The 25,188-nt window shown below is 55.3% G+C and overlaps 1 protein-coding gene across 10 annotated transcripts in view; it reads left to right on the top strand.

Moving 5' to 3' along the window:
- Nucleotides 1-25,188, top strand: part of CASZ1 (castor zinc finger 1) — a 233,935-nt gene that overhangs the window by 157,084 nt on the left and 51,663 nt on the right. For 8 of the 10 annotated variants that reach the window (XM_068414838.1, XM_068414835.1, XM_068414844.1 and 5 more), the window contains exon 4: nucleotides 10,080-10,239. The exons of the other annotated variants lie outside the window; for them this stretch is intronic. In XM_068414838.1, coding sequence (XP_068270939.1) covers nucleotides 10,221-10,239 — 19 coding nt within the window. In that variant the 5' untranslated portion in view covers nucleotides 10,080-10,220. The remainder of the gene's footprint in view (nucleotides 1-10,079; nucleotides 10,240-25,188) is intronic. 10 annotated transcript variants of the gene reach the window in all.

Consider the following 25,188-nt stretch of genomic DNA (forward strand, 5'->3'; position numbering starts at 1 on the left):
CTTCCCCTCTCGCTCCCGTCTCCTGTCTCTGCCCTGAAGTCCTTCTCCCCCCAAACTCGCCTCAGTCACCTGCTCCCCGCAGCTCCTGCCATTGTCCTGCACACCCAGGAGCATCCTCCGTCCCATTCCCGTGTGAGCACATCCTCTGCCCCCGCAATGAAGGTGCCCATCATAACCCTCTTGGCCAGGGCCCTCTGCGGCCCGCGGGGCCCTGCCCTGTGCTGGGAGCCCCAAGTGCAAAGCAAACGGCCGTGCCCGTGTGCCGGGCCTGCCCGGCCTGGCCCTGGGTCCGGCTCAGACTGCCCAAAGAGCACGGGAAGGCAGACGTGCTTTCGCAGTTTATTCTCCAGAAGGAAAGCCTGCGAGGGGTGAGGGGCAGCCTCCTCGCAGCGAAGGTGTTAACAAATAGCAGGTGATTAAACATGACAAGCAGTGACATTTCTGTGTGGGGTTCTCAGTACCAGCAATGCCAAGAATGAAGCTATAAACCCTGACATTTTGTGTTATGCACTGAGGTTTTTAATAGACATCTTTCTCTCCCTCCCCCCTGTTTATTTCTTTTATTCCTTTTTTCTCTTCTGTCCCCTTCTCCCTGTCCCTGTCCCTCACCCTGGCTCTGCCCCATCCCAAGTGCCCCCTGCCTCCTCTTCCATCGCTCCCTCCCTGCCCTTAGCTTGCCTCTTGTGCTTTACCAGACCCATCTCTCCGATGGCCTTCACTTTTTTCTTTTGTTCCTCTTTTCCTATTTTCTTGTTACACTTTTTCCAAGCTTTTTTGCTTTCCGTGGCATCATTCCCCCTTCCTCACTCGCCTCCTCCTCCCCTGAGCTCCCAGCGCTGCCATATGCACACTCGCAGCCTCTCGCACATACTCGCTCCCACACTGTCGCACCCCACCGCTCCCCGCACACTTCCCTGCTCCCCCCCACGCTCTCGCTCTCTCCTGCACCGTCTCTCACATGCGCTCGCACTTGCTCTTTTCTTTCTGTGCTTCCCCTCTCTTGCTCTTCTTTGTCTTTGTCACTCCCTCCTGCTGCCATCCTCCCTCTCTCTGTTCTTTTCCACTCTCTCCCCTTCTCCCTCCCTTTCCTTTCTCTTTTCGGGGCCTGATGTAATACGCCAACCACGGGCAGCCAGGCCAGTTGCTTGTCAGGGAGCAGGTGTCCCACCCCTGAGTGATGTTTTTGTTAATAACATTTTTGCCCTGACTCAGAAGCCGCCGTTTTGGAGATGGGTCGCTGGGTTTTTTTTAAGGACAGGAGCTGAGGAGGCTGTGCTTTTGGGAACAGTTGCCGGGTTTGTGCTAAAAGGATTGCAACAGTTGTTCTGCTGAGCAAGAAGCGTTGGAACAACTGCAGATTCCCCCCTCCCTCTCTCTCTCCATATCTATCCAAAGGGCATTTGGAGGTGACACCCAGTGCACCGTCCCCCTCGCAGCCAGCTCTAATTGGAGCCGACGGGCTGCCGCTGGCTCTGGGCTTTGGGAAGGGAGCGCTGAGCCGCTGGAGTTGGCTTTGCCCAGCAGCCCTCTGGGTTAGAGATAAAACTTTCCTCCGCTGCCTTCTCCTGATGGGGTTGTGGGCACAAAAATTAGGAGAATGCTGGGGTGGCCAGAGCATTAGGACACAGAGCTCTCCTCTGTATCAGCAGGTCACCCGGGCTCGGCAGTAACGGCCCCGCTGCCCGGTCTGGACATAGAAGGTGGTGTGCGGGCACACGGAGACAGGAGGGTTTGGTGGCGGTCGTCTGCTCCCCAGCGCGGGACTTGCCTGGCTCACTGTGTCCGATCGGGCTGCCGTCTCCTTCAAGCAGAGGCCGGGGGCAATGCGTGCTGCTTTCCACTGGGCAGGATGGAGGTGGCGTGGGCTGGCCCCGCAGAGCCTGTCTGCTCAGCCGAGTCGGCCTGGCCATCAGCACCAGGGGCTGAGCCGTCCCCGTCTGGCTGGCCCCAGTGACAGTCACACTGCAAATGCCATCGCAAAGTGCCGCCTGGGGATGTGAGGCATCTCCAGAGGCTCTCGGAGCTGCACAGCGATTCCTTCTCATCCGGCTGCGGGAGGCTCTGCCTCTCCCCAGCTCCCAGGGGAGGCTCTGTGGGGAGCTCCGGGAGAATTCCCGTGCACACGCTGTCTGTGCGGTGCGGTGGTGGCCTCCCGGCCCGTCGCTGTGGCCGGCACATCTGCTCTGAGAGCAGCCAGGGCAGGCAAGAGGCTCTCGTGGGTGGGCAGCGAGGACAGAGGCTGGGGCAGCTCCCATGTGCAGGAGGTCACTGAGGCCCCGGTGTAAAGGGCTCAGCAGGTATTTGAAACGAGTCCAAACTAAACTGCAGCTTCAGTCCCAGTATTTTCTCTTCCTTGACTCTGCAGGCGCTCTAAAAATCAAACTATTTCCCCCCTCAAGACCCTGCTTTCCCATAGAAGTGCCTCTCCCTCCCTGTCTGCCCAGGTCGTATTGATCCAGCACCACAGACAGTGGCTGCAGCTTGAGTTGCCAAGTAGGGCAGATCGATAGAGACTTGGTGTGGGATTTTTGGCAGCTGGGACGTCTGTTTGTCCCTCCTCCCCTCCCACCATCCCTCCAGGAAACAGCCAGCGTCACGGTGAAAGCAGGTGGAGCCAAGCCCTGTCCTTACGCTTTCCTCTCACCTCGTCCACCCGTGTCCTCCGTGCCGGAGGTGTCTGCGGGAGCCTGCACGAGGCTGCGGGGAGCACGTGGCACGTGCGGGGCCGCAGTGGTCCCCTCCCCTGCGCTGGCTCCACCAGCCCCTCTGTGCCGCTTACCCACTGCAATGGCCACGTTCACCCTTCTGTGTACTGGGGCAATCCCGTGGGTTGTTCCAGCATCCCCGAGAGCAGGATTTGGCCTTTATTGTTTGCGCAGTCCTTTTATTGAACAAGGGCTTCTTCCCTGCCTGGATCCAAAGTAGCTCCCCTCTGCCCTTCTCCCCGGCTGTGGCCATCAGTGCTGCTGTCACCTTTCCGCGGGTGGGGAAAGCGAGGCACGGTGACGTGAAGTGACTTCCCAAGGGCCAGAGAGGGAGGCAGTGCTGGCCTTGGGGTTAGAGGCCACGTTTCTGGCTGTCCTCTGCCAGTGCTCAGCCCCTTGGCTGTGGGCCTGGGACAGAGCTTCTTCCCCACTCCTGGGGCTGCCCAGGGTGCCCCGTCTGTGTGGGTCCGAGCGAACGGGGGGAAGAGGAGGCAGAGGGGAGCAGAGGGGTGCTGTGCCCGCAGCTTCCCCTGCTCCATGGGGTCAGGAGAGAGAGCTCTGCTGTAAGACGTCCTTAACCCTTGCCAGCCCTCCTGGCTGCTGACCCTCTGACAGGTGCCGAGCGCCGCGCACAGTGAAGTTAATGAAATGAGTATTTCGGGGAGAGGGGGAGGGAGGCTCTGTACGGCACCCTGGGGCCCTGGGTTTATTAATGGTGACCTGCCATTAAAGACTAAAGTGCTAACCTGGTCATATTTAGCAGTTTTCAATGGTATCCCAGTGGCCTCCGCCTGCAATATCAACTCCTGCCTTCCCCCCGCAGCCCCAGGCCGGCAGGAGCTGACTCCAGAGTTTCTCTGCTACGATGAGTCTGGTGGGCAGCACTAAGAAGTCTCTGCGCTGCTGCTGCCAGACAGATTTCCACCCCCTCCCGCTGCTCCGAGCAGCTTCCCCCTCTTACTGCCGGGTCTTGCCAGGGAGCGCTTGGAAAAGAGGACCAAACCCTGGCATCTTCGTGATCTTCTTTACTCAGATAGAGCCTGGGGGTCACTAGGAGAGGGAGACGTGCCAGTATGAAGCTCGCAGGATTTGGCCATGAAGGAGAGGCATACCCAGGCTCTGCAAAGCGCTCAGAGCTCTCCGAGAAAGCGCTGGCAAGTTATCCCTCTGAGGTGGCAGGCTGGGAAGCGAGGCAGCAGCTCTGCCAGGCCTGATGAAACCAGGACTTGAGGCTAACAGCTCCAGGTCAGAGCAGGAGGGCTGCCCTCACTGCTGCTGTCCCTCTTGCTCTGGCCCAAGAGGGACTTGGAAAACCCAAGCACGGGGGGATGTCCCCTGGGGGACAACAGCAGTTGGATATTGCAGTGACAGGCACTTTAGGAAGATGCTGCAGGCTGCTGCTGCTGCTGGTCCAGGCAGGGATCAGTGTTAGTAGAAGAAAAAGAAGCCCCAGAGTCTCCTTGAAGCTAATTCTGCTCTTGATGCCTCCCCAGAAGCAAGATCCTGCTGTGCTCTATGTGCCAACTGAGATTATTGCCTTCCCTGATCACTTCTTCCAGGATTAAAAACTCAGCACAGAGTATTTTGCCGTGTGTTATTCCAGGATACCCGCTAGAAGCTCCGTGTGGTGCAGACCCTGGCAGAGGGCTGGGGGAATCACGGGGCGTCTCCAACTCGGGCAGCTCCTGCTGCTCAGGACGGGAAGTGGGGATGCTCCTGCCCCCTCACACCCCTGTTTTGCCTGGGGGAAGGCATGAAGAGCGAGGCCGTAAAGGATTTTCCTCTCTCCAGCAAGCCCTGTAAGCCACAGATCCCTCGTCCTCACAACCCTGCCCTTCATGTGGGCACGTTTGTCAGCGCGGGCTTGAGGCCATTCCCCAGCAGAGCCAGCGAGGGCAGGGGCCTTGTTCCAGCCGCCAGCTCCAGCCCCCGCAGGCTCCCAGCAGGACGAGTGCCGGTTTGGCAGCCAGGCTGGGGGCAACCCTCGCTCTCTCGTTTGGCTCTGTGCCCCAGCTGATCCAGAGCCAGATCTTGCTGTAATCCCTACATCCTGTTGCAGGTCCTTAATCAGCTGGAGCCAGCCTGGAAAAAAAAAACCAACAACCAAAAACCCAAACCCCAAAGTGTTGTGGTTAAAGCTCCCCACTGCCGGGCGTGGGGAGGAGAGTGCGGCACCTTCCCGGGCACCGGTGGGAGGCTGGAAGGGCTGGGAGAGATCGCAGATCCCTTGCTAGGGATGGAGGCAGAGAAAAGGGTAAGTGTGTGTTTCTGCTGGGGCTTTCAGCAGGACCCACTCGTTGCTGTTCCCCTGCAGAGGGGGTGGGTCGGGGTTTGAGGCATTGATTCCTCCTGTTGTCCCACCACCAGCACAGCCAGGGATGCTGGCCCTTCAGCCAGCGCTGGGCAGGCTCGAAAACTCTCTGGGTTGTTGTTGAGTTGTTTTTTTTCCCATTTAATGCATAGAATAACACTGATGGGTCTGAACAGCTCCAGCCAGGCGACGAGGGGAAAGAATAACAAGCTCCTGAATGTCAGGCAAAATTATGGGCCATTGCTATTTAGGGTGAGTCTGGTGGATTTAGGGCCTCTCTGTTCTATTGTCCCAGCTGCTCTGAGCATTGGAGCAGGCGAGACACAAGTCGGGAATTTTATTGCAGAGCATGTGCAGGGAAAGGCTGGTTCTGAGCGTTTCCGGAGTTGAACAGCAGCGGTGGGGGATAGGGGACAGTTTCTGTTGGGAAGTTGGTGAGATGTGGTACTGGGAGGAGGCAGGAACCTGAAAGTGCCGGAGAAGTGGTCATCCAGCCCCTTTGCTTCCTGCTCTTTGTCAGGATTCAGCTCCAGATGTTCCTTAGACTCCCCAAGTCCGTGTAGTGTTGATCTCCATCCATCGGCCCTTCGCTGGCCGGCCAGGTGCCGCTCTCTGCTGGAGCTTCCCTTGGCAGACCCTCCTGCTCTCCCTCCTGCATCCCGTGGGCACATGGCTGCTCAGCCCCTCACCTTCTCGCCCGTCTCTTGTGAAGCATTCAGGGAGGTGGTTTGGATGAAAGACAGTGCATAAACATGTGCATTGAGTGGGGATTGGGGGTTTCGGTGCCTTCTCTTGGATTGCTTTTGACCGGTACTGGTGCTGTAGCCAGGGCTGGCACCGCGCTCGCACCGCCTGCCAGGTATGAGGGGGAAGAGAACACAGAAAGGATGAAGAAAGTGCTGTACAGCATGACAGAAGCAGGTCAACCATGGGAAAGTGAAGTCTGCACCAGTCCTGAACAGGGTGTATCCTAAGCTTCCAGATTTTGGCAAATACATTATGTCCCATGCCAGGGTGGGGAGGAGTTGCAGAGAGCAAAAAAACCGCTCTTGCCCGGCTGTCTTCACAGGCGTGAGGCTCGGCAGGGTGAATTCTTTGCTTCTTTGGGGCTCTTTTTGTTTGACCGGATTAAAAAGCCTATTTGAGTTTCTTAAACCATTTAATCTAAAATCCCCAGGTAGATGCGCCATTGGATTCAGTTTTAAGCTTATAAACAAAATAGGTCTGTGTTTGTCTCTTCTTCATTTTGTTCTAAAGAAGGAAGGGTTTGACCTGTCCTTCCTGGAGGTGTCGGGGGGGGAATTTGGGCTTCTTGTGCTTATGGATCTCCTTGAGCTTTGCGAAGGGTGGGGAGGTGCTGGTGTGACCTTCCCGCAGCTCCAGGCTAGGTGTGCGTGTGGCCCGGGCAGGCGGTGGAGGAGGGAGCAGGGGCCGAGCTCCGCTGGCTGCGTTAGATGGCTGAGTCGGTTCCCAGGGCTCAGCACCCACCTGGAGTGCTGAGCTCATGTAAAATCCCATTAAGACCATTGCTCTGTGTCTAGTATGGGGAGATGGGAAAGGAGGAGACCATTGGAAGGTGGAGAAAATGGGAGAAAAGTGTGTGGCAGTGTGATCCACTGGGTAATTCCTTCCAGTTCCTGCAGCCCTTTGAGAGGAGCTGGTTCTCCTCCTCCTCTCCCAGCTTGCCCAGCTCCTTCCAGGGCTTCCTCCTGCGCCCATCCTCTCCACCCACTTGGGGTTCTTGCCTCCTTTCCAGCTCTGTGTGGCTTTATTGCTACCACTCCCTGCACTTCTGAGGAGGTTTCATGGACATGAGACCAGTTGGGGCTGCTCTCAGATCAGCCCAAGATGGAACGGTTCATGATCCATGTTCACAGGAGAGAGGTGCTGGTGATACCTCCAGGAGCTACAGGAATGTCGCAGCTCCGTGGTCCACAGTGTCATGTTTCTGACAGCGGCTGGTGCCAGATGCTCTGAAGGAAGGTACCAAACCCCACAGCAGGCAGATGGAAAGTGATCTGCCCCTGTGTCCCCTCCGTGTCCTTTCCGTGTGTCCGGCACACACCAGCTCGAGTTAGCGATGCCCACACGCCCGTGTGGGATGGCAGCGGCAGCGCTCGGTCCAGCCCTAGCAGGAGAGGTGTCCCCTCCCGATCCTGTCCCCAGCCGCAGCAGAAGGAGGCCAACTGCTGTCCCCGCTCTCCATGGAAAGGCGCGGTGCATGCGGCCGTGGGAGGGCCACGCGGGTAGGCTGTCCTCAGCTCTTGCAGTCCTTGCTGTGAGCAGAGAGGCCTCCCATGCCCAGGGCTCTCAAGGAGATGCTTTAGGAAAGGGGGTGGTGGGAACAAGACCATATCCTTGTCCCCCCGCTTCTCCCAAGGAGCTGGAGACAGACGGAGGGACAGGCGTCTGTCCGAGGGCAGCCTGACTAGGGGGGAGCCCTCGTGGCTTTGCCAAAGGAGCCTCTTTCTATATGGAAATGAAGAATTTAGGCTAATGGAGCTCAACCATCTCTAATTTTGCGATGGCAGGAGGATTTTGATTGAAAGTAATTAAGCAAGCTAGCTGTAAAATTAATTAAAGCAAAAGGGGGGGATTTTTTTATTGGATTGGATAGCGATATAGCGGCTGTCAAATGGGGGACGGATGGGGGTGACCTGAATTCTCTGCCCTCCCTCCTCCCACTCGGGACGTTTATGTCACTTTAATCTCCTTACAGCGGCTGGTGTGCATTTGTTTGAAATAATCAAGGAAATATGGTCAGAAATTGTCAGCTTTCAGATCTAATTTACCTGACAGCCCTGCGCGGACCAGTAAGCCTCTGTGTGCGTGTGTGAGAGTGTGTGTGGTGTATGCGACTGTGTGGCCATGGAGGACTCCTTGTCTCCCTTCTCCCCCTCTTTTCTTCATCCTGTCTTCTCTTGCTTCCTAGCAAAAATACTTCTGGCACTGGGACCACCCAGCACCTCACGGGAAAAAGAAATAAGTTTGAGAATTTCCCTGCGGTCCCTTCTCCACCCCCACCTCCCTATCAGTGCCTCCTCCCAACCTGCTGCCTCATCCTTGCGCCATAACCAGCTTTAGGGTTTAGGCAATATAGGATTAGGGGAGGTGGCTGTAATTCTTTATTCCAGATGGCTGGCAACTGCTAAACCCACTGTCACAAGCACCGAGTTATAAAAATACTTAAATTAGGCCCTTTGTTTCAGCCCATGCCCCTGCCAAGCAGCTCTCCTGGTGTCCTCAGCGTCCATGGGACAGGTGAGGGACTCTCAAGGCTATGGTGATGCTGGGGAGAGGCTTCTCTGGACTCTCACCTCTCTGGATTCCCTCGCTTGGCTCCATCTGCTTCTTTTTGCCTTTAGCACTTAGAGAGACCCTGCAGTAAGAGGAGCTGGGCGTGACGTGGTGTACGTGTGCGCTTACGGAGCGGGTGAAGGGCCTGATCCAGGGGCATACGAAGGCTGCAGCTCTCAGACATCTTACTGGGGGTGCACACTCTCGACAGAGATCCAGGTTCCCTACTCTGGACCTGACCCTGCAAGTACCCGGTGACCCAAGCTCGGTGCACTGGAAGCTGGGGAGGGAGGGCAACCGCTGTGGGGTCAGCGTTTCCTCAGAGCTGCCCTGGTGCCTCACATCTGTCTTGCTAGGTTGGCTCTTAGGGTTATTATTTATTATTTATTATTGTTCATTAAGTGCTGACAGAGTTGGGGCTTTTGTTTGTTTTGTTTGGGTCTCCATTTAGAGGCCTTTGCTGAGGCAGACTTCAGTGCCAAGACCTCAGGCGCTTTTACAATTACAGCCCGTGATCCTATTGTATTGTTTATGTAATGACGCTCAATCCCAAGGGCTTCTGCAGCCTTTCTTAGACCCAAGCGCCCAGCACCTGGCAGGGAGAGTGCAGGGCAAGTGCTGGCCCCTGGTGCCAAGGAAAATCTCTGGGCTTTACGTGCTAGAGGATCATTAGTACATAGACAGACCGGGCTGGACCTTGCTGCGAGGATCCGCATGCAGGGAAGTTGATGAAGCTGCTTCAGAAGGAGGAGCAGGTGATTGGTCCCTGCCATGGTCGGTGTGGTTGTGGGGTACCTCGGTGGCTCAGAGCTGATGCTCTGGCTGTTGGGTGTCCGCAGCCCACCGGTCTGTCTCCGATACAGTGAGCTGAGTGACTGGTCTTTGTGGGCCAGCTTATGTGACCAGTCCCCTGAGTGTCCCAGAGCACCCCGAGCCATCTCAGCACTGGGACTGAAACTTTTACCCTGTGAAGTAGACATGTGGGAGGTGCCTCACCAGCTCTGTGACCCGCTGGCCATGGGTAGGACACGGTCTAGTCCATGACCAGCCGCATGCGGCTGTGCTGAGGTGGGTGATGAGCTCATCACCATGATTCCCGGGTTTATTTCCAGCTTTGCCACTGATTCGCTTTGTATCTGTAGCCATGCGGATGCATAGCTTTGTGCCAGTGCTTCCTCATCAGTGTAATGGGTATAATTAGGCTTCTCTGATTGAAGATAGTGCCGAATGCTTCGTGTGCTGGCAGATTTTTTTCTTTCGTTTAAAAGTCCTTTCTGAAAACAGGAGGCAAGACCCGATTTTAGAGTGCTGGTTCCCATATTGTATTTCAAATACGTGTGGATTAAAATCTCTGACAATATCAAACCCTTTCCTTATGGGACAGGTCTGCTGTGAAGTGTTGGCTTCCCACAAACCTAGCAGAAGCAGAGTTAGGTGAAGACTAAGTGCTTCTAAGCATGCAGGCTTCTCCGTGTTCTGCAAAATACGGGGGTTGCGGGATGTGGCACTGCTGATCTCCTGTGTTAATTACAAATATAACAGAATGTAATATCAAGAATAGTCTAAATAATTTCATGGCCTGTTAACCAAAAGAGAGCTTGAGTTCTGGGACGTGGACCAGGCTACCACTGATAATGGTATCTGAAGTCAGTGGTGTCTGGAAGAAGGGTCACACTGTGCTGGCTGCTCCTGCTTCCTTCTGTAGATTGCAAGACCAGGTGATTAAAGGTGCATTAGATAATTTTCTAACATAACATTCCCTACAGGCAGTTACTGGCATTGCTGTAGAGGCATCCTGAACGACGTGTGGGAAAAGGAAGTGCACAGGAGAGTCTCTCTGCATTGTGGAAATGTTTGAGCCCCCCATGCAAAGCTGTGCTCTGTGCTGACTCCAAGTCTCCTCAGACATGGCCGAGGAAAATGCACGTGAGTGCTGACCTGGGGGCGCCTTCGGTTGTTTTATTTGCACCTACTTGTACCTGTTCAATACATCTTCCCTCTCCAGCACTGCCACTCTCGCTGTGAATGAGTCTGGAGCCCCTGACTCCAGCACAGCCAGGAGCTGGAAAGCATCCTGCAGTGGGGTGGATGGGATGGAAAGTTCAGATCTGGGTGGCGTGTCTTTTTCTCTCAGTTTGATGTGAGTGGCAGTGGAAAGCCATAAGCTGAGTTCTCCTGTCACTGACGTGCTGTCAGCTGGGAAAATCATTCTTCTGAGCTTAGCAGAGTGACATTAGCATAAGAGCAGTCAGAGAGGGATCGAGCCTGGCGGGTCTGGCGGAGGAGAGCTGAGGCACTGGGCTGAGAGTGTCTGGGATATTTGACATGTTCATTTTGCTTGTGCTCAGGGCTGGGGCTGAGCCGCTCACCCTCAGTCTGTGGGGCAGGAGAGCCCTTCAGAAAGCAGACTGGCAGCTCTGCTCACGCCAGGTCAGAGAAACCTTGGGAATGTGCAGAGATGAGATCTCCAGGAGTGAGCCATGGCGGAGACGCCTGTGTGTGCCTTGCCTGGGGACGCAGTTCAGGCCGCGGAGCTGCTGACTCTCACACAGCATCTCGCTCCAGCACTGAACTGGGGCTGCTGTTCTGTGCATCCAGCTGGCTTGGGGCAGTGAAGGGAAGAAAAAGCCAGAGCCAGCGGCTCAGGGGGTTTCAGGCAGAGGTTGCCCTGCCTGACTTGCAATGGGTTCGGGGGCTTTCTGTAGAAGCTGTCTCCAAGGGCAAGCCTGAACAAGCCAATTACTCTTAATTTCCCATGGAGGCAGAAAAGCCACTGAGAAAACAAAAATGTTGCAATAGAAGGTTTGGGGATAAGAGGGCATAGTGTTGCTGGCCAAACAAGACTGTGTTTGATGATGTATCTGTCATGCCATTTACCTCCCTGGCAGTGGGACCCGAGGACCTCATGAGGATTCAGGATAGGCTTTTGTGAACTCATCCTGAGCGGTGAAGCTGGTGCTGAACGGGGCGCAGGGCAGCGAGGAAGGCATGGCAAGCTGTGTGTCACGCTTGCAGCTCATCTGCTGGGGCCCAGTTAAAACAGGGGGGTAAAGGAAAAGGGTGTCAGTATGTCTCCCACTCACCCTCTCCCTTCCCCCTTCCTTCCTTCTCACACTCTCCCTGGAGCACCGTGCAAGTTTATCAATTTACACCAGAATGCAGTAAAATCTCGGAGGTTGCCAAGGTCTTGGTTTCATTAATTCTGAACCCTGATATGCCAGCCCCCCGCTCTGGCACTCCTTTGCAGGGCTGTCGCTGCTAGTGCAGGCTCGCCTCACGGCTTATTAAACCAGCACCTCTGAAACCCAGGCTGAATTCAGATTCATAACATCCGATTCCCCCATGTCCCTTGCTCCCCCAGTGCCTAGAAAACAGCTTATTAAAAATCACTACTGGTAATTGTCTGGGAAGTCACATTTTTAACGCTTTCCTTCAGTTCTTGAGAGTTGAGCTCTCTCCTTTCCCAGACCACGGAGTAAATTGTGACCATCCCTGCTATTTACTCCAGACTACAGAGGATTTGAAAACGTTCCTGTAGGGCCAGTCTGCCCTCAGGAAAACCAGTGGATCCCAGTCACAGTTATCTTTGGAGGGAAGGAATTCTTCCCGGGCCTGGTGGAAGAGCAGATGGAGGGAGCAAAGGCCAGGCAATGGGTTGCTCAGCAAGCAACCGCAGGGACTCGGCGGTGGTTGGTGGTGGGAGGGCAGGAGTAGCAGAGTGGCCAGGATCCCCCGTCAAGAGTTGTAGCTTTTTTCAGTTGGTGGATATTTGTCAGTAAGGGATAGTGTTGAGCTGGAGACCACTGAGCTGCTGGAAGGAGAATGAGACCTGTTGACTTTGAGGAGCTTGAGATGTGCCTTTGCCAATATAGCAGCTGCAGAAGCAAGCTGGTTAGCTCACCGTTGAGAAAGCAGAAGACAGAGTCCTCCTTACTAGCGAGGGGACTGAAGGGGAGGAATCAAGTTCATGGACTGCTCTGAAGCCAAGCCTGGGGCATTTGGAGTACGTTTTCATTGCAGAATGAATTTGCAGGACCCGTGCATGACTCTGAGCTGGCAGGTTAGCGTCCAGGAGGCGTGGGCAGGCACGCTGGGTCCCAGTGTCCTCACTTGTGCAATACTGGGACTTCTGGGGGCATCTCCTGGGGTTGTTCACAGAGCTCTGGTGGGCGCCATCAGCAGCAGAGTCTGGCAGAGTTTTCCTCCTCCTGCACCCCAGCAGAGGAGGGAAGGGAGGCTGTGGGCCGGCCAGCCCGGAGTGCAGGGTACCAGACCTGTGGGAGGGCTTTGTGGGAGAGGGCTCAGGGCAACACTCCCCGAGTTCGCTCTGCACGGGAGATACACCCTTACGGAGCTGTCGTCTTATTTGCAAACTGAGCAGTTGTACTGGAAGAGATTTAGCAAACATGGGACTGCACAATGCTGTGTGTACTGAGTCACACATCAGGGCTAGAGCCAACGAGCACTGGGAGCTACTGAGGCAAACATTTGAGAATAGTTACAATAGGCACCAAAAATATCTTCGCATGAGATCTTTCTGCATTGCTGCATGTTGGGTAACAGGGAGGGCTGACAAGCTAAGCTTAAACTCTACCCACATGCTCTAGAGCTCATCCTGGGCAAGGCGGGCAACTGGGATGGGAATAAAACAGAGGAAAAGCAGTTTTGCTCGTATAGAGGCAGCCCTGGTTAGCCAACCTCACACAGGCTGGGAGAGTTCTGCTCTGCTGGGAGAGATGGGGTTGTCGTCCTGCATAGCAAGTTGGGCTCTAGTGTCTGGCCCTGTGGTCCTGGCTCTGACTGCATTTCAGGAGGGAATGACCCCAGAATTACTAATACACTGTTGGATCTGCAGCTCAGAGCTCCCCACACCTGCACGAGGCCAGGGCAGGATCGGTCCCTGCGAGATGTCTTCTCCTGCCTGGTTTTAAATCTCCCAAGCAAGGGGGCTGCTCTTGGGGTCTCTTGTAAAAGCTCTCCCTGTTGCAAGATTTTCTCTCTATTAAAGGAGCTACTTCCCCAAAGCCCAGGTCTGGTTTCAGACACTCACTTCCCCTAACTCAGATTCTGGGGGCTTGTCCAGCCTTCTCAGCAGAACAGGAGAGCAGCGGCGGAGGCTCTCGGTGCTGACCCTACTCGCACAGCCTGACCGCAGCTCAGCCTCCTGCCAAGGGACCCTTCGGCACCCTTTTCCCGGTCCCCCCGCACCCTTCCCTCGCGTCCTCTGTCCACTGCTCTCCGCACCCTCGTGCTGGGACTGGGATCGGGATCGCCCCTCGGCCCCCTCCTGCCTTCCAGCACACCAGCTCTCCCACTGGTTTTACAGCCCTTTTTTTGTCTGCCAGCGCAGGGCACTGAAAAGTGCTGGCACTGCCAAAAACCCTGTGTGCACTACGACTCCCCAAACATCCCTTTATTTTTATTGTTCTGTTAATTACTGTTTAAACTTTAATAAGTCACTTCGTCAGGAGGGGGGACCTGCAGTGAGGTTTCTGTGCAAACACTGGGCCCGGCAGTGACTCTAGTGTAACATAACCCTTTATACAATGTGGGAATGTTTAGACTGTAACAGAAACTTGTTATTTTAATGACAGTTAAAGGGGGAAAAAAAAGAAAGGAGCGAATGAAAAAGGGAAGCGAGTTTGTTGGGGAAATGGCTCATCTCAATCTCTCTGTCTGGCCTCTTTTCTCTTGGCTTTAATGATAGCTGGATAAGGAGGCTTTATGGCTTCTGTTGAGGCAAGTCTTGTTCCCAGAGATGCCCTACACGAGGCAGTATGCGGTCCCCTCTGTTCTGCGGGGTGAGGCTAACAGCGGAGAGATGCTGATGGAAGCAGCATGGCTTGATTTTGCTCAGAGGCGGCAGCAGATGCCTAAAGCCAATTTGAGCTCAGTCTAATTATTCTGACCCACACAAGAGACTTTCCCCTTCTATTCGGAGCTTCTTCCACTGTACAAGTTTTTAAGTAGCTATGCTGAAACAGATGCTGGCACGCCATAGATAAGAGGGTCCACGTCCTATGGAAAAATGGACCTTCAAGCTGGAAAATGCTGCCTTATTTTGGCTGGTCACCACTCAAAAGGAGGAACCATTATGGACACCTGAGAGAGGGGAAGGGGGAGAGAGCCTGGCTCATCCTCTTGGCAGCAGGAGGACAGAGGGATCACAGGCATCCTTGGTTTTGGATTGTGACTGTTGACATCTGTATTGCTTTGAGGTAGTGGAGGGTGTCCCTGCATCACAGCGCTGAAGTCACCTCCAGGTTTGGCTTGGCTATATTTAGCGCTCACTATAGACAAGACCATATAGAGTGATATATATGATCTGAAAACCTTCAACTGCTGCTGACCCCTCTGCTGCTACAGTGAAATCCCCAGAATCTACACAGTTTGGGTGAGGAGTGACGCATGACTGGGAGAAGGGAGAGCTCCCACCTTTACCCTGACCAGTTTGACATTTCCCCCTCCCCAAGCTGGTCACTGGTTCCCTGGGGTGCTGGTCCCGGGGCAGCCGGGCTTTCCCTGCCAGCCGTGGGTGGTGGGACCGCAGGGACTGAGGGAAGAGAGGTGTGAGGAGGGTAGGGCGGTGTGGAGTGGGGCACGAGAGGTTTGGCAGGAGCTGCTGGGGAGGAGGAAGCTGGGATGGTGTCGGGAAGTTGAGGAAAGAAGAGGGGAGAGGGAGAGCACGCTACAGCTGAGGCTGGCAACGGGGAGGGAAGGGGGACACAAAGGGCAAAACTTCGGGGGGAGGTCAGGAGGATGCAGGGTGTGGGGAGCACTTTGCTGGAAGCAGAGCAGGAACCTTCCTTGGGCGCCAGCTCATGGCCAGGAGCCCTGTTCCTCTGCGCAGAGACCCTCTCTCCTCTCTGCTGAGTTTCTGACCAAAACAGGAGCCCGGAGGACTTGCACGCTGTAAAGCTTTTTGGTGAGGGCGAATGTAGGGTGGGGCGGGAGGGGATGAAATCCTGGGCCTCCAGGAGACTCTGTTTTCCCCTGTGGGTGAGCACGCGGGGAGCAGGCCAAAACGGTTCACGCTTTCCTCACCCGCTGCCGAGGTTGTGATTGTTATTGATTGGGTTTGCTGTTCTCGGCACTTTGTGTTTTTCCAGCTGAGCATTGGCTGCCCCTTGAATATTTTTTTTTTTTTTAACCTCTGCTTTAGTTCCGATACCCACAAACACAGGGGCAGGTGTGTGCCCAGCCCCGTGCCAGCCAGCGCTGCATGGCTGGGCTGAGCCTGCGCCGGGGCTGCGCGAGGGTCTGTGTAGGGCACCGGTAACGTGCAAGCCTGCTGTCGTAGGATTAAATTCACAGGTCTGTGTTATCTCCGGAAGCGTGTCATGCAAAAAGGTGAAGAATCTGCTTTTGTAGAAAAAAATCAGTGCCAGGGCTTCATGTTGAAGCAAGTAATAGGGACATGCACAGGGACTTACCACGCTTGGGCATATATATCTGTCTGGGGGTGCATAAGCTTCAACCCCAAAGACAGAGAGGCAAAGGAACTGCTACCTGGAGAAATAGTTTTGGTTTATTTCCACCATGTGGTCGTGAGTTTCAGACCCTGCCGAGCCCCTCGTATTGGCCCTCGCAGAGCTGTGCCTGCTCGCGGGGCCAGCGGCAGGAGCCGTCCCTTGAGGAATGGCATTTTCCAGGTTCCTGTGTGAGGCTGAACATGTCCCAGCTGCAAAAATAACCGCCCTGTGTGCCCCGTGGAAACAGGAGCAGCAGCGACGCGTCCGTCTGCGCTGGGCAGAGCCAGCTTGTGAGTGATGCCCCAAAGGGGCACCGAGGGGCTGCGAGCTGCTTGTCAGGGTGTGGAGACCCCAAATAGGGACCTTTGGGGGAACGAGCCCGTCGGAGGGGCAGCGGGCAGAGCAGTGGATCCCTCTGGGCCTCGGGTAGGACCGGTGGGTTCCAGCAAGACGTTAATACCGACGGGGCCAAGGCGAGGGGCTGAGGTTGGCACTGCCAGGCACCGAGCGCAGCCCCAGCCCCTTCCCCCGGCCCTGGGGGGGGTCACTTTGGTCTGAGAGCGGGCACTGAGCTCAAGGGTAGAACCCCCTGGACGGAGCCAAGGAGCCGCTGGATAAAAACCGCTGAGGTTTTCCTTTTCTGTACAGCGCGTTTCCCTAAATTGCCTTTGACTGTGTGCATCGCTAATGAAAGTTTATGCCCTTGTTAGAAGGACAGGCAGGTCCGTTCCAGTTAGGGCTGGGTCTATCCTTCTGCCAACTGCCCTCCCCAGCACACACACACGCTCGCTCGCTCTCCCTGGTGAATAAGTAGAGGCTGTTAGTAAAAAAAAAAAAAAAAAAAGGAAAAAAAAGAAAAAGAGGAGGGGAAAAAAAATTTCCATATTTGTGTAAGTTGCTTTAAAAGCATTTTATCATGTCATAAAAAAAAAGGAAAGTACTCTCGGAAATTGATCCTGCACACGAGCCCATTGGACAGAAGGACGTCGGGATGTTAATGGCTATTTTGCTCCAGGGTGGCTTATTAAAAAATTTATACATAAATGCTTAAAATTGCATAAATTATTTAAAAAAAAAACATAGTAAGCAATTTGCAATCCCGATCCACTTTTCCTCTTTTTCTTTCCCTCGTCATCCTTTTCTTCCCTTCTTTCTTCCCTAAAAAAAAAAAAATTCTTTCCCCCTCTTCTCACCCTTGTCCCCTCCCTGTCTGAAAATGCGATGCGTCCAAAATTGTACATGTGTGTGTGTAAAATAAATACGATTTTAAATGTGACCCGCCACTGGCCAGCGGAGCTAGCTACGAGGGGGAAATTAACACACAAAAAAAAAAAGAGGGTAGAAGAAAAAAGAAAAGAAAGAAAGAAGTTTGGATATGATGAGTGTTTCTCGCAGGCGTGGAATGTCACCCACATATCCTGGAGATTGTACTGGGGAGGTTTATGATGGTTTCCCATTGATTTGTTTCCCCGACGCAGCTGCCGACCTCTATTGAGGGACAAACATAATCAGCACTGACGCAAATTAGATGGTTATTCGTTTTGAAAATTGACAGAAAAACAATAAAAAAGATGAAATGCTCCCAAATCAATAGATATAATGAAATTCAAATAATCCGAGAGATGAGGTCTCCATGGCAACTGATAATGTGGAAAAGAAAACAATTTAATAAAGGACAGACACACTTTGAAAACAGATTGGGCAAAGGGAAGGCGGGGGGGCGAGGGGGGCCGTGGGGTGGGGGCGGTGGGAGGGGGCAGCGGGAGGCGGGGGGAGCCGGCGCCCGCTGCCTCTCCGCTTGGGTAGCGGTGCCGTAGTGAAGGATCACTGTCCATCCCAAGGACGCTCGCCATAATTAAGAGAGGCTTTCGGTCCAGAAAGTGCAGATTCAGGTTTTAATACACAAAATTATTTCAGGAGCACTGAATCGGAAAGTCGTTTGTTATGACCTTCCTGAGAGGCCTGGAGCAGGGCATGTTGGAGGCGCGGCGGCTGAGCCAGCTGAGTTATGGCATATTTGTGTTTTTATAGTGCGGAGGGGAGGGGGAACGGGGGAAGAAGGTTAAACAGTATTTACAGCTCAGTTGTTTTCAGAAAGGAAAGAGAAATAGAGTTCATGAAAAGATGCGAGTGGAAGAGAGAGAGAGGGGGGAGAGGGAGAGATCCCCTGCCCGGCACCCGCACTGGGACGCCAGCTCCAGTGGGACCCTCCCCGGTGCTGTTGGCCTTGAGGTGTGGGGCGCAGCCGGGCTGGGGGTGCAGAGGGGCTCTGCGGTGGGACGAGGAGCGTGGCTGTCCCTGCGCCGAGCCTGGCCGGCTGGGAGCCCGCTGCCTTCTCACTCCAAGCTGCAGAATAAAGCGCTCCTGGCACGCAGGCTGTGCTGGCGGCGGGTGCGCGAGTGTGTGCGAGCGCACGGGGCTGCTCCGCCGCGCGGGCAGCTGCGGGGGGCTGTGGGGGGCTGCGGGGGGCTGTGTGTCCGTGGGTGCTGGCCGCGGGTGCGGGGCTGCACAGGGCTTGGTGCCCCCGGGGAGGTGCGTGCGCTGGGTGTCGCGGGGTGCGGGTGTGATACTCGTGCGGTCACGGGTACGCCGAGGTTTGCGTGCGTTAGCGTGTCCTGCATGTGTACTGCTTCATGAGCACGTGCACGGGCGTGCGGTGGCGTGTGTTGGTGTGCTGGGTCATGTGTGCCTCTGCATGTGATGGTGCACCTGCGCGGCCACGTTTCTGTACACGGGCGTGTTCCCGCTGAGGGGCGTTTGCAGTTAGTGGTAGCGCTGGCACATGGATGGGCTCACGAGGACGGGAGGGATAAGAAGATGAGCCCTAATGCCCAGAAGAAAGAGCAGCAAAAGGCAAGAGAATTAGCGTGGGTGTGAGCCCTGGGAAGCGTGGGGTGGGTGCCCGCACAGCCCAACCACTGGGGTTTCTCTCCCACGCCGCTCTGACAGGACTGCTGAGTTAACCAGCTCAGGGATGACCCGCTGCTTTCACACCAGAGCTCTGCTCTCCTCTGGCCGGACCATGAGCCTTTTCCACACCAACAGGATGGACAAGTGTTTCTCCTAATCACATTGCACAGTATGGCAGGTGCCAGGCATCTCCGGGGACCAAAGAGCCTCTGAACTCCCAGTGCTGCGTGTGATGGGTGCCTGCTCTGGGGGTTCACAAAAGACTCCCAGCCCCACCTGGGGATTAGAGAAACCTTTAAGGGATGGAGGGCTGAGGTGCTCTGGTTTGCTCTCTGTCGTGCAGCTCTGGCTGAGGTCTCCCTCACCTCGTGTGGGCTGACACACTGATTTACTTCGCAGGACCTTGAAAGACCACAGTAATGAACTTTTTCTGGCCCCATGTTTCTTAGTGATGCAACAAGCATTCAGGCTCCCAACTCCCATTTACACTCCTGACTTCCCACTGCAGTTAATTAGGAGTCTGCGTTCTTTGTTGGGTCTGAGCTTAACAGTGCTGAAAGGGATGGCAAATTGCTCTGAAGCTGCCTACCCACTACCGACAGGGTTTGGAGGGACCCTTTTTTAGGAGGTGGCTCACTTAAGCCCTGCCCTCTATTAGGGATGACTCTGAGCCCCGCCTGAAGCCCAGGAGCTGCTCTCCACTGACTGGGATGGTGATGGGTTTGGATTCTCTGTACAGTAACTCGTTAAAGACAGTCACCAAGAGGGACTGATGAAACTCTGAGCAATTCCCTGCCGAATCTGAGTCCCTTAAGAGACCTGTTGTCTCTCCCAAGTCCTTTTTATTCCCTCAGCATCAGGTACTTGCAGCTAAGTCTGGTTCCCTCCCCACCACCTCGATGTTTCACTGCACCCCCTGCCCTGCCTCTTGCGGCAGTTACAGCGGGGTCTGTGTGGCGTTTCGAAGAGGCTCACATCACAGGCTGGCTGGCTCTGCTCCGGAGGCTTCCCCAGCCCTCTTTGCTCTCCACCACCCCTTCCCTCCCTCTTCCTCTGCGTCTGCCGTGTCCTCCTGGCACAGCACCCGCAGCGTGCATGTGTGGCTACGGAGAGGTGAAGTTAGGCACCGTGTTTGCATTTAGTTGCCCTGACAACACGCCTGGCTTCACAGGGAGTTTTCCAAGGGCCACAGCAGCCTGCCGGGACCTGACGGTGATGAGCTATTACTCTTCACTCTCCCTTTTGCGTCTTTCCCCTCAGTTTTCTTCACAACCTGGGGGGAGATTGATGGCGGGATTCTGATGTAGATGTTAGCGGTTCTGCTTGATTTATAGAGTTACTTAGGCTGAGTGAGGCCACTTAGGCTCGTCTGGATAGTAAACCTTTTAACTGGACTAAAAAATTAATAATAAATAAATAAATAAGGCAAAGAGGAGAAACTGGATCAGAAGAGCCGATCCTCTTGGTTTTATGTTATCTGAAAGAAAGACTCTGAAGGCAGAGGCTCCCAGGGAGCAGCCTCTCAGCCTGGGGAGCAGCGAGACCCTGCTTGCTGTGTTAGGCTGGAGCTCTGAGAGCAGGTTTTCATGGGACCAAGAGGAGGAAACTGTTGAAATGTCTCATTAAAGATCCTATGTTGACAGACAAACGAGAAGGTTGGCGGCAGGATGCAAGGGACTTTCGAGCTTCAAACTGTCCTGAATCAACTCTGTTCCTCTGCCGTTACCTGAATTGCAGTAGAACCTAAAATTACGAACAAGATACAGGGCCTGCTATGCTGGGCAAGAAATCCTTGCCCAGCTGGCTGACCGTCTGAAGAGACCCAGCAGGTCAGGGGCAGAAGGGGAGCCTGTGGGATGTTATTTGCCTAAAGAGAAGGAGCAGGTCAGCAGCAGAGCAGGGAGCAGGACCAGAGTTCCTGACTCCTGTTGCTCATTTTTTTCCCTCTTCTTTCTACTCTGCTCCTTCTGGTAATTCTGGAAGTTCCCTGTATTACTTGTGTGCAGAAAGAGGGGCTTAGTTCTTGTCCTTTGGAGGTTTGGGGTACGTGAGTGCAGAGCGGGGCGAAGGAAGAGGCCAGGGGCTTTGGTCAGCACTCGGGGTGTGCAGCGGCGCTGTAGGGGCTCTCGCAGTGAGGAGGCTGGGTGTAAAGAAGATCAAAGCACATTTAGGATCGTTTTTGAGATCTGCTCGGGAAAAGGTTCAGACGTGCGTTACTGAAGAGCTGTGAAGGAGGATTAGTCCTGTCCTTGCTCGCAGTTGAACCCCGTTCCCCACCGGCTGTGCCGGACGCCTGTGAGGAGCTGGGCGAGGAGGGGAGGAGGCCGCGTGGCAGAGGAGGCCGGCACCGTGCGAGGGAGCAGGGCCGGCGCGGGGGCTGAGCTGGAGCGGGGTGCGCAGGACTCTGCGGGCTCCGGAGGACTTTGCGTCGCAGCCCATTGCACCATTGCAGCAGGAGCGGCTGTGCCTGGGCTGTGCTAGGGCCAGCTCGCTCCTAGTGTGAGGTCTGGGCTGCCTTTCTCTCCCTGGCCAGTGATATATGGCATAAATTAGGCCTCTGAAGGGGGATACTGCATCCTTAAGAAGAAATATGTCCTCATTTTTCTTAAACACCGTTTGCACTGAGTGAAATGTTTAGAAGGGACGCTGAGGGATAACTTTATTTCTTACTAGGGAGTTCAGAGCCGTTCAGTTAAACCCATAAAACACTGGGAGTAGGGAAGCTGACAGCCTGCCCGTGCATTAGAAAAGCCATTACTCATCTAGGGGAAATTCACCCCATGCTGGAGCCTTGAGTTACCAATGGGGTGGTCCAGGGGAGGACACAGGATCATCTCCCTCGGCCATCTAAGGGGTCAGTAGGATGCTCAGAGGTGGAAAAGACTCAGTTAGTAACAATCCAGCACAGTGACAGAGTGCTGATAGGGAGATCTCAAAGCACCAAGTAAACACGGCCGGGCTCAGCCCGCTGGGTGGGTGATTGTCCTCATTCCTCCTCCTCTGCATGGGGAAACTAAGGCACAGGACGCTGGGGAGGCTGACGGTTACACCATGCTCGGAAGCCAGGCTGGCAGCCAGCACTCCTAGCTTTTAACCTCCAGCTTAAATCACTAAAACCAAATTCACTTCTGGAGCAAGCAGTGAAAGGCAGGAGCCCTGACCCCCTGCTCCACGGCTGCTGCACGGCCACGTTCCCAGGCTGGCGTCGGGAGCCCTGGCTCCACCTTCATCGCTTCCACTGGAAGACGAAGGCAAGGCCTTGTAGGTGTTAGTAATGGGAACTCCTATCTCGGGTGGTGGTGGGTGGTGTGGTGGGCTGCGTTACACGTGTGGGCTCCTGCTCTGGCCCGGGCACCTCACCAGTGCGGGCTGGCACCGTTCCCCAGCGGCTGGTGTCCGAGGGGACAGGGCCACAGGCGCCCAGACAAGGCATTGGCCACCAGGAGGGTGGTGACTTTCTATTTGGTATTTTATTTTGGAGGCTTGACACCAAAAGATTTAATATTTGTTTGAAATGAGAAACAGTTCTCAAATGAATTTGGAGAGCCTGGGAATTAATGTCAGCCCCCCCCTCCCCTCCCTAAACACCCCTCCTCCCCGTCAGCTCAGCCCCCCCCTTTCAATTTCTGAAGCCTGCTGATTTGAATATTTATAAATATCAGTAAATTATTTATTGTAGCAATCTGCTGTGCCATTTCACCAATCGCCATTAACACTTTAGGGCTCGCTCTTCAGGAGGACGAGGCTGGAGGAAAGGGGCACGTGGGGGCTGGGAGCGTGCTCTGGGGAGGGGGGACAAAGCGATGCCGGGAGGGGTTACCTCTGCGTGCGGCACCGGAGGATTTGGGGGTGTTTGCAGGAGAGGGTGGGGACCCTCTGTGCCCAGTACTAGGGGACACTGCAGGGGACACTGGGAGAGGACACGGGTGGAAGGGGAGGCTTGTGTTACTGGGAGGAGGCAGCAAGGGGATTGCCTGGCGGGATGCGGTGTGTGCTGCAGCCCCCTTGCAGGCTTTGCCCCGCGCTGTGCGGGGACCTCGCTCTGCCTTAGAGCTCAGCATTAGCCCTCTGCTTGTAGTTTGTGTTCCCTTGAGCAGGAAATTTCCTCTTGGTTTCTCCTGTCCCATTCCCTCCCTCTGTAATCACAGTTCTGCAGTGCAAATACACACCAGTCAGAGATGATGTGGTTATTTTCTGTCTGGGGTAAGGGTGGACTCCCTGTGTTCATGAGCTGTTCTCCTTGAGAAACCCTGGTGGGAAACAAGAGTAGCCCAGCAGCCCCAGTGCAGGGCACCAGCATCTCCAGAGCCCCGTCGCTTCCCCCTCCTCTCAGGATGTCTTCAGTCGTTCACTGCCCAGTGCTGGTTTCTGTATGGTGCCCCTCATCGTCACCAGAAAATTACAGCTTGACTCTGCGGCTGAGGAGGTTGAGCAAAGGGAAGCGGGACAGGCTCGCTGAAGGGAACTGGTACTGGTCTCTGCCCCTTTGGGCCAGGCTTGAACCAGGCTCTGGGAGGTGGAAATAGGGAGGAAAGTGGCCTTTTGTGTGGCTGGAGATGCCGGTGTGGCAGGCAGGAGAAGGTCAAGCAGTGCTGACAAGCGCTGGCCATGGCGACCAGAGCAGAGTCCCCAGCTTCCCCGCCCCGGTTTGTGATGGGGTGTGTGGGGAGAGCCCTCCCGGCTGTGGGAAAGCAGGGAGCGTCGCTGGCAGTGCTTCGGGAAGGATGCCCTGGCTGCTCGCTTCGTTTCTCCTCCCACGTTTTTGATTCTCCTTCTCCTCCCCGGCCAGTGCTAAGCTGGAGCCTGTCAGGTCCCACTCTCGCACCGAGGGCTTTCCCCGGCTTCCCGCGGATGCGCGCAGGCGGGATCCATGCTTGCAGGGCAGAGGAGGTTGTTAAAGAGCCTTTGTGAACTCCCCAAGGTCAGCCAGAAGAGACAGCATCCACTAATCCAAGGTCATTTCCTGGGCTAAAAGCAATAAAATGTTTTATTGATAAACTGAAGAGGGGGAAATATACACACTAAATCCACTCGCACACGTTGTGGGCCATGCCGGGGCTGTTCTGCCTTTGCCCTGGACCTGCCTGGGATAATGCACGAGTTGTGCTGGAGGGGAAGTGTTTTCTGGAGGGGGCTGAGCGCTTGGCTGCCCTCCCTGCCTCCTCCCGGCGTGTGGCTGGGCACTGCCAGGGCATTGCTCTGGGGAAGCATGTTCCCAACGCCCCAGCAGCCTGCTGCTGTGAAGGTTTGGCTCCGTCTTAGGGGCCACAGCTCAAGTGTGAAGAGGCTCCGGCATGCAGCATCCTCGCCCCCAGCCCAGCAAGCCGTGCTGCCCTCCCTGCTTGGGGCTCCTGCGCAGACCGGGGACTCTTCAGTCAACCTTCAACCAACAGTGGTTAAAAAAGAAAAGGACTGTGCAGCATGTCGGTCCTCCCTCCCTCCCCCTCCCCGCCCCAAATAATACTGTTAATAATTAATCGAATGAGATCTTGCAGCTCCTGGAAAGCTGGCACTGGGACCTCCCTTCTGAACGGAGCTGCTCAGCTGGGCTTAAAACTCTTCAATAGGAATATGAAAGCTCCATCTGTTCGACGTACCTAGCCCTCTGAAGTGACAGCGCGCCGCCCCTCCCCAGCCAGCGCCCCTCTCCCTGCAGCACGGGCCCTCCTGCCCCCCCCCTCAGCCCTCCTCAGCCCCTGCCCCGTCCGCGGGGATCCCCCTGCACCCCCGGCTCTTCCCACACCAGTTAACTCGGGCTGCACAGCCAGGGCCCCTGCTCCTCCACCCGTGCCGGCAGGTCCACCCAGCTCCCACACACCCCTTCTCACAGCCGGGACCCTTCCTTCCCTCCACCCGGGTGTGTTTCTTCATTGACCCCAAGCCCAAACCAGACTTTGGCTCTTTTCCTTTCCCTGCAAAGCCAGACTTTCTCTTTGCAGCGCAGTTTCCCCCTTGGCTGGGATGCCCTATTTCTGTCCCCACTGCAAAGCCCTTTGTTCCCACCCACGGTGTGCACCCCACTCCCCTCTTCTCCCTTGGGGGGAGGCAGAGCTGAGTCTGAGTTTTAAGAGTTTTAAGAAGAGACTGGACATGGCACTTAGTGCCCTGGTCTAGTTGAGATGGTGGTGTCAGGGCAATGGTTGGACTCGATGATCCCAGCGGGCTCTTCCAGCCTGATTGATTCTGTGATTCTGTGCCCACCTTGGCAGCACCCCACTGCAGAGTTCACGGGTGAGAAAGTGCTATTTTGGGGACTGTGTGGAGGGAGAGAGCCTGGGGCTGCACGCGGGGACTGGGGCAGAGAGGGGCAGTGGGGGCAGCAACCCGGGCTTGTCTGCAGCGAGTTCAAGGGGTGATGAGGCAGCAGGATGGTGAGGTGGGTTCTGTCCTCCTCCTTGCCAGGCCTGGCTGCGGCGAGCCGTACCTTTGCTTCGAAGGGAGGTTTGCTCTCAAGATGCCACGGGGCTGGGTGCGGAGCGGAGGGAGCCGGTGT

The sequence above is a fragment of the Nyctibius grandis genome, chromosome 17 (genome assembly GCF_013368605.1).
Source record: "Nyctibius grandis isolate bNycGra1 chromosome 17, bNycGra1.pri, whole genome shotgun sequence".
Classification (NCBI taxonomy): domain Eukaryota; kingdom Metazoa; phylum Chordata; class Aves; order Nyctibiiformes; family Nyctibiidae; genus Nyctibius; species Nyctibius grandis.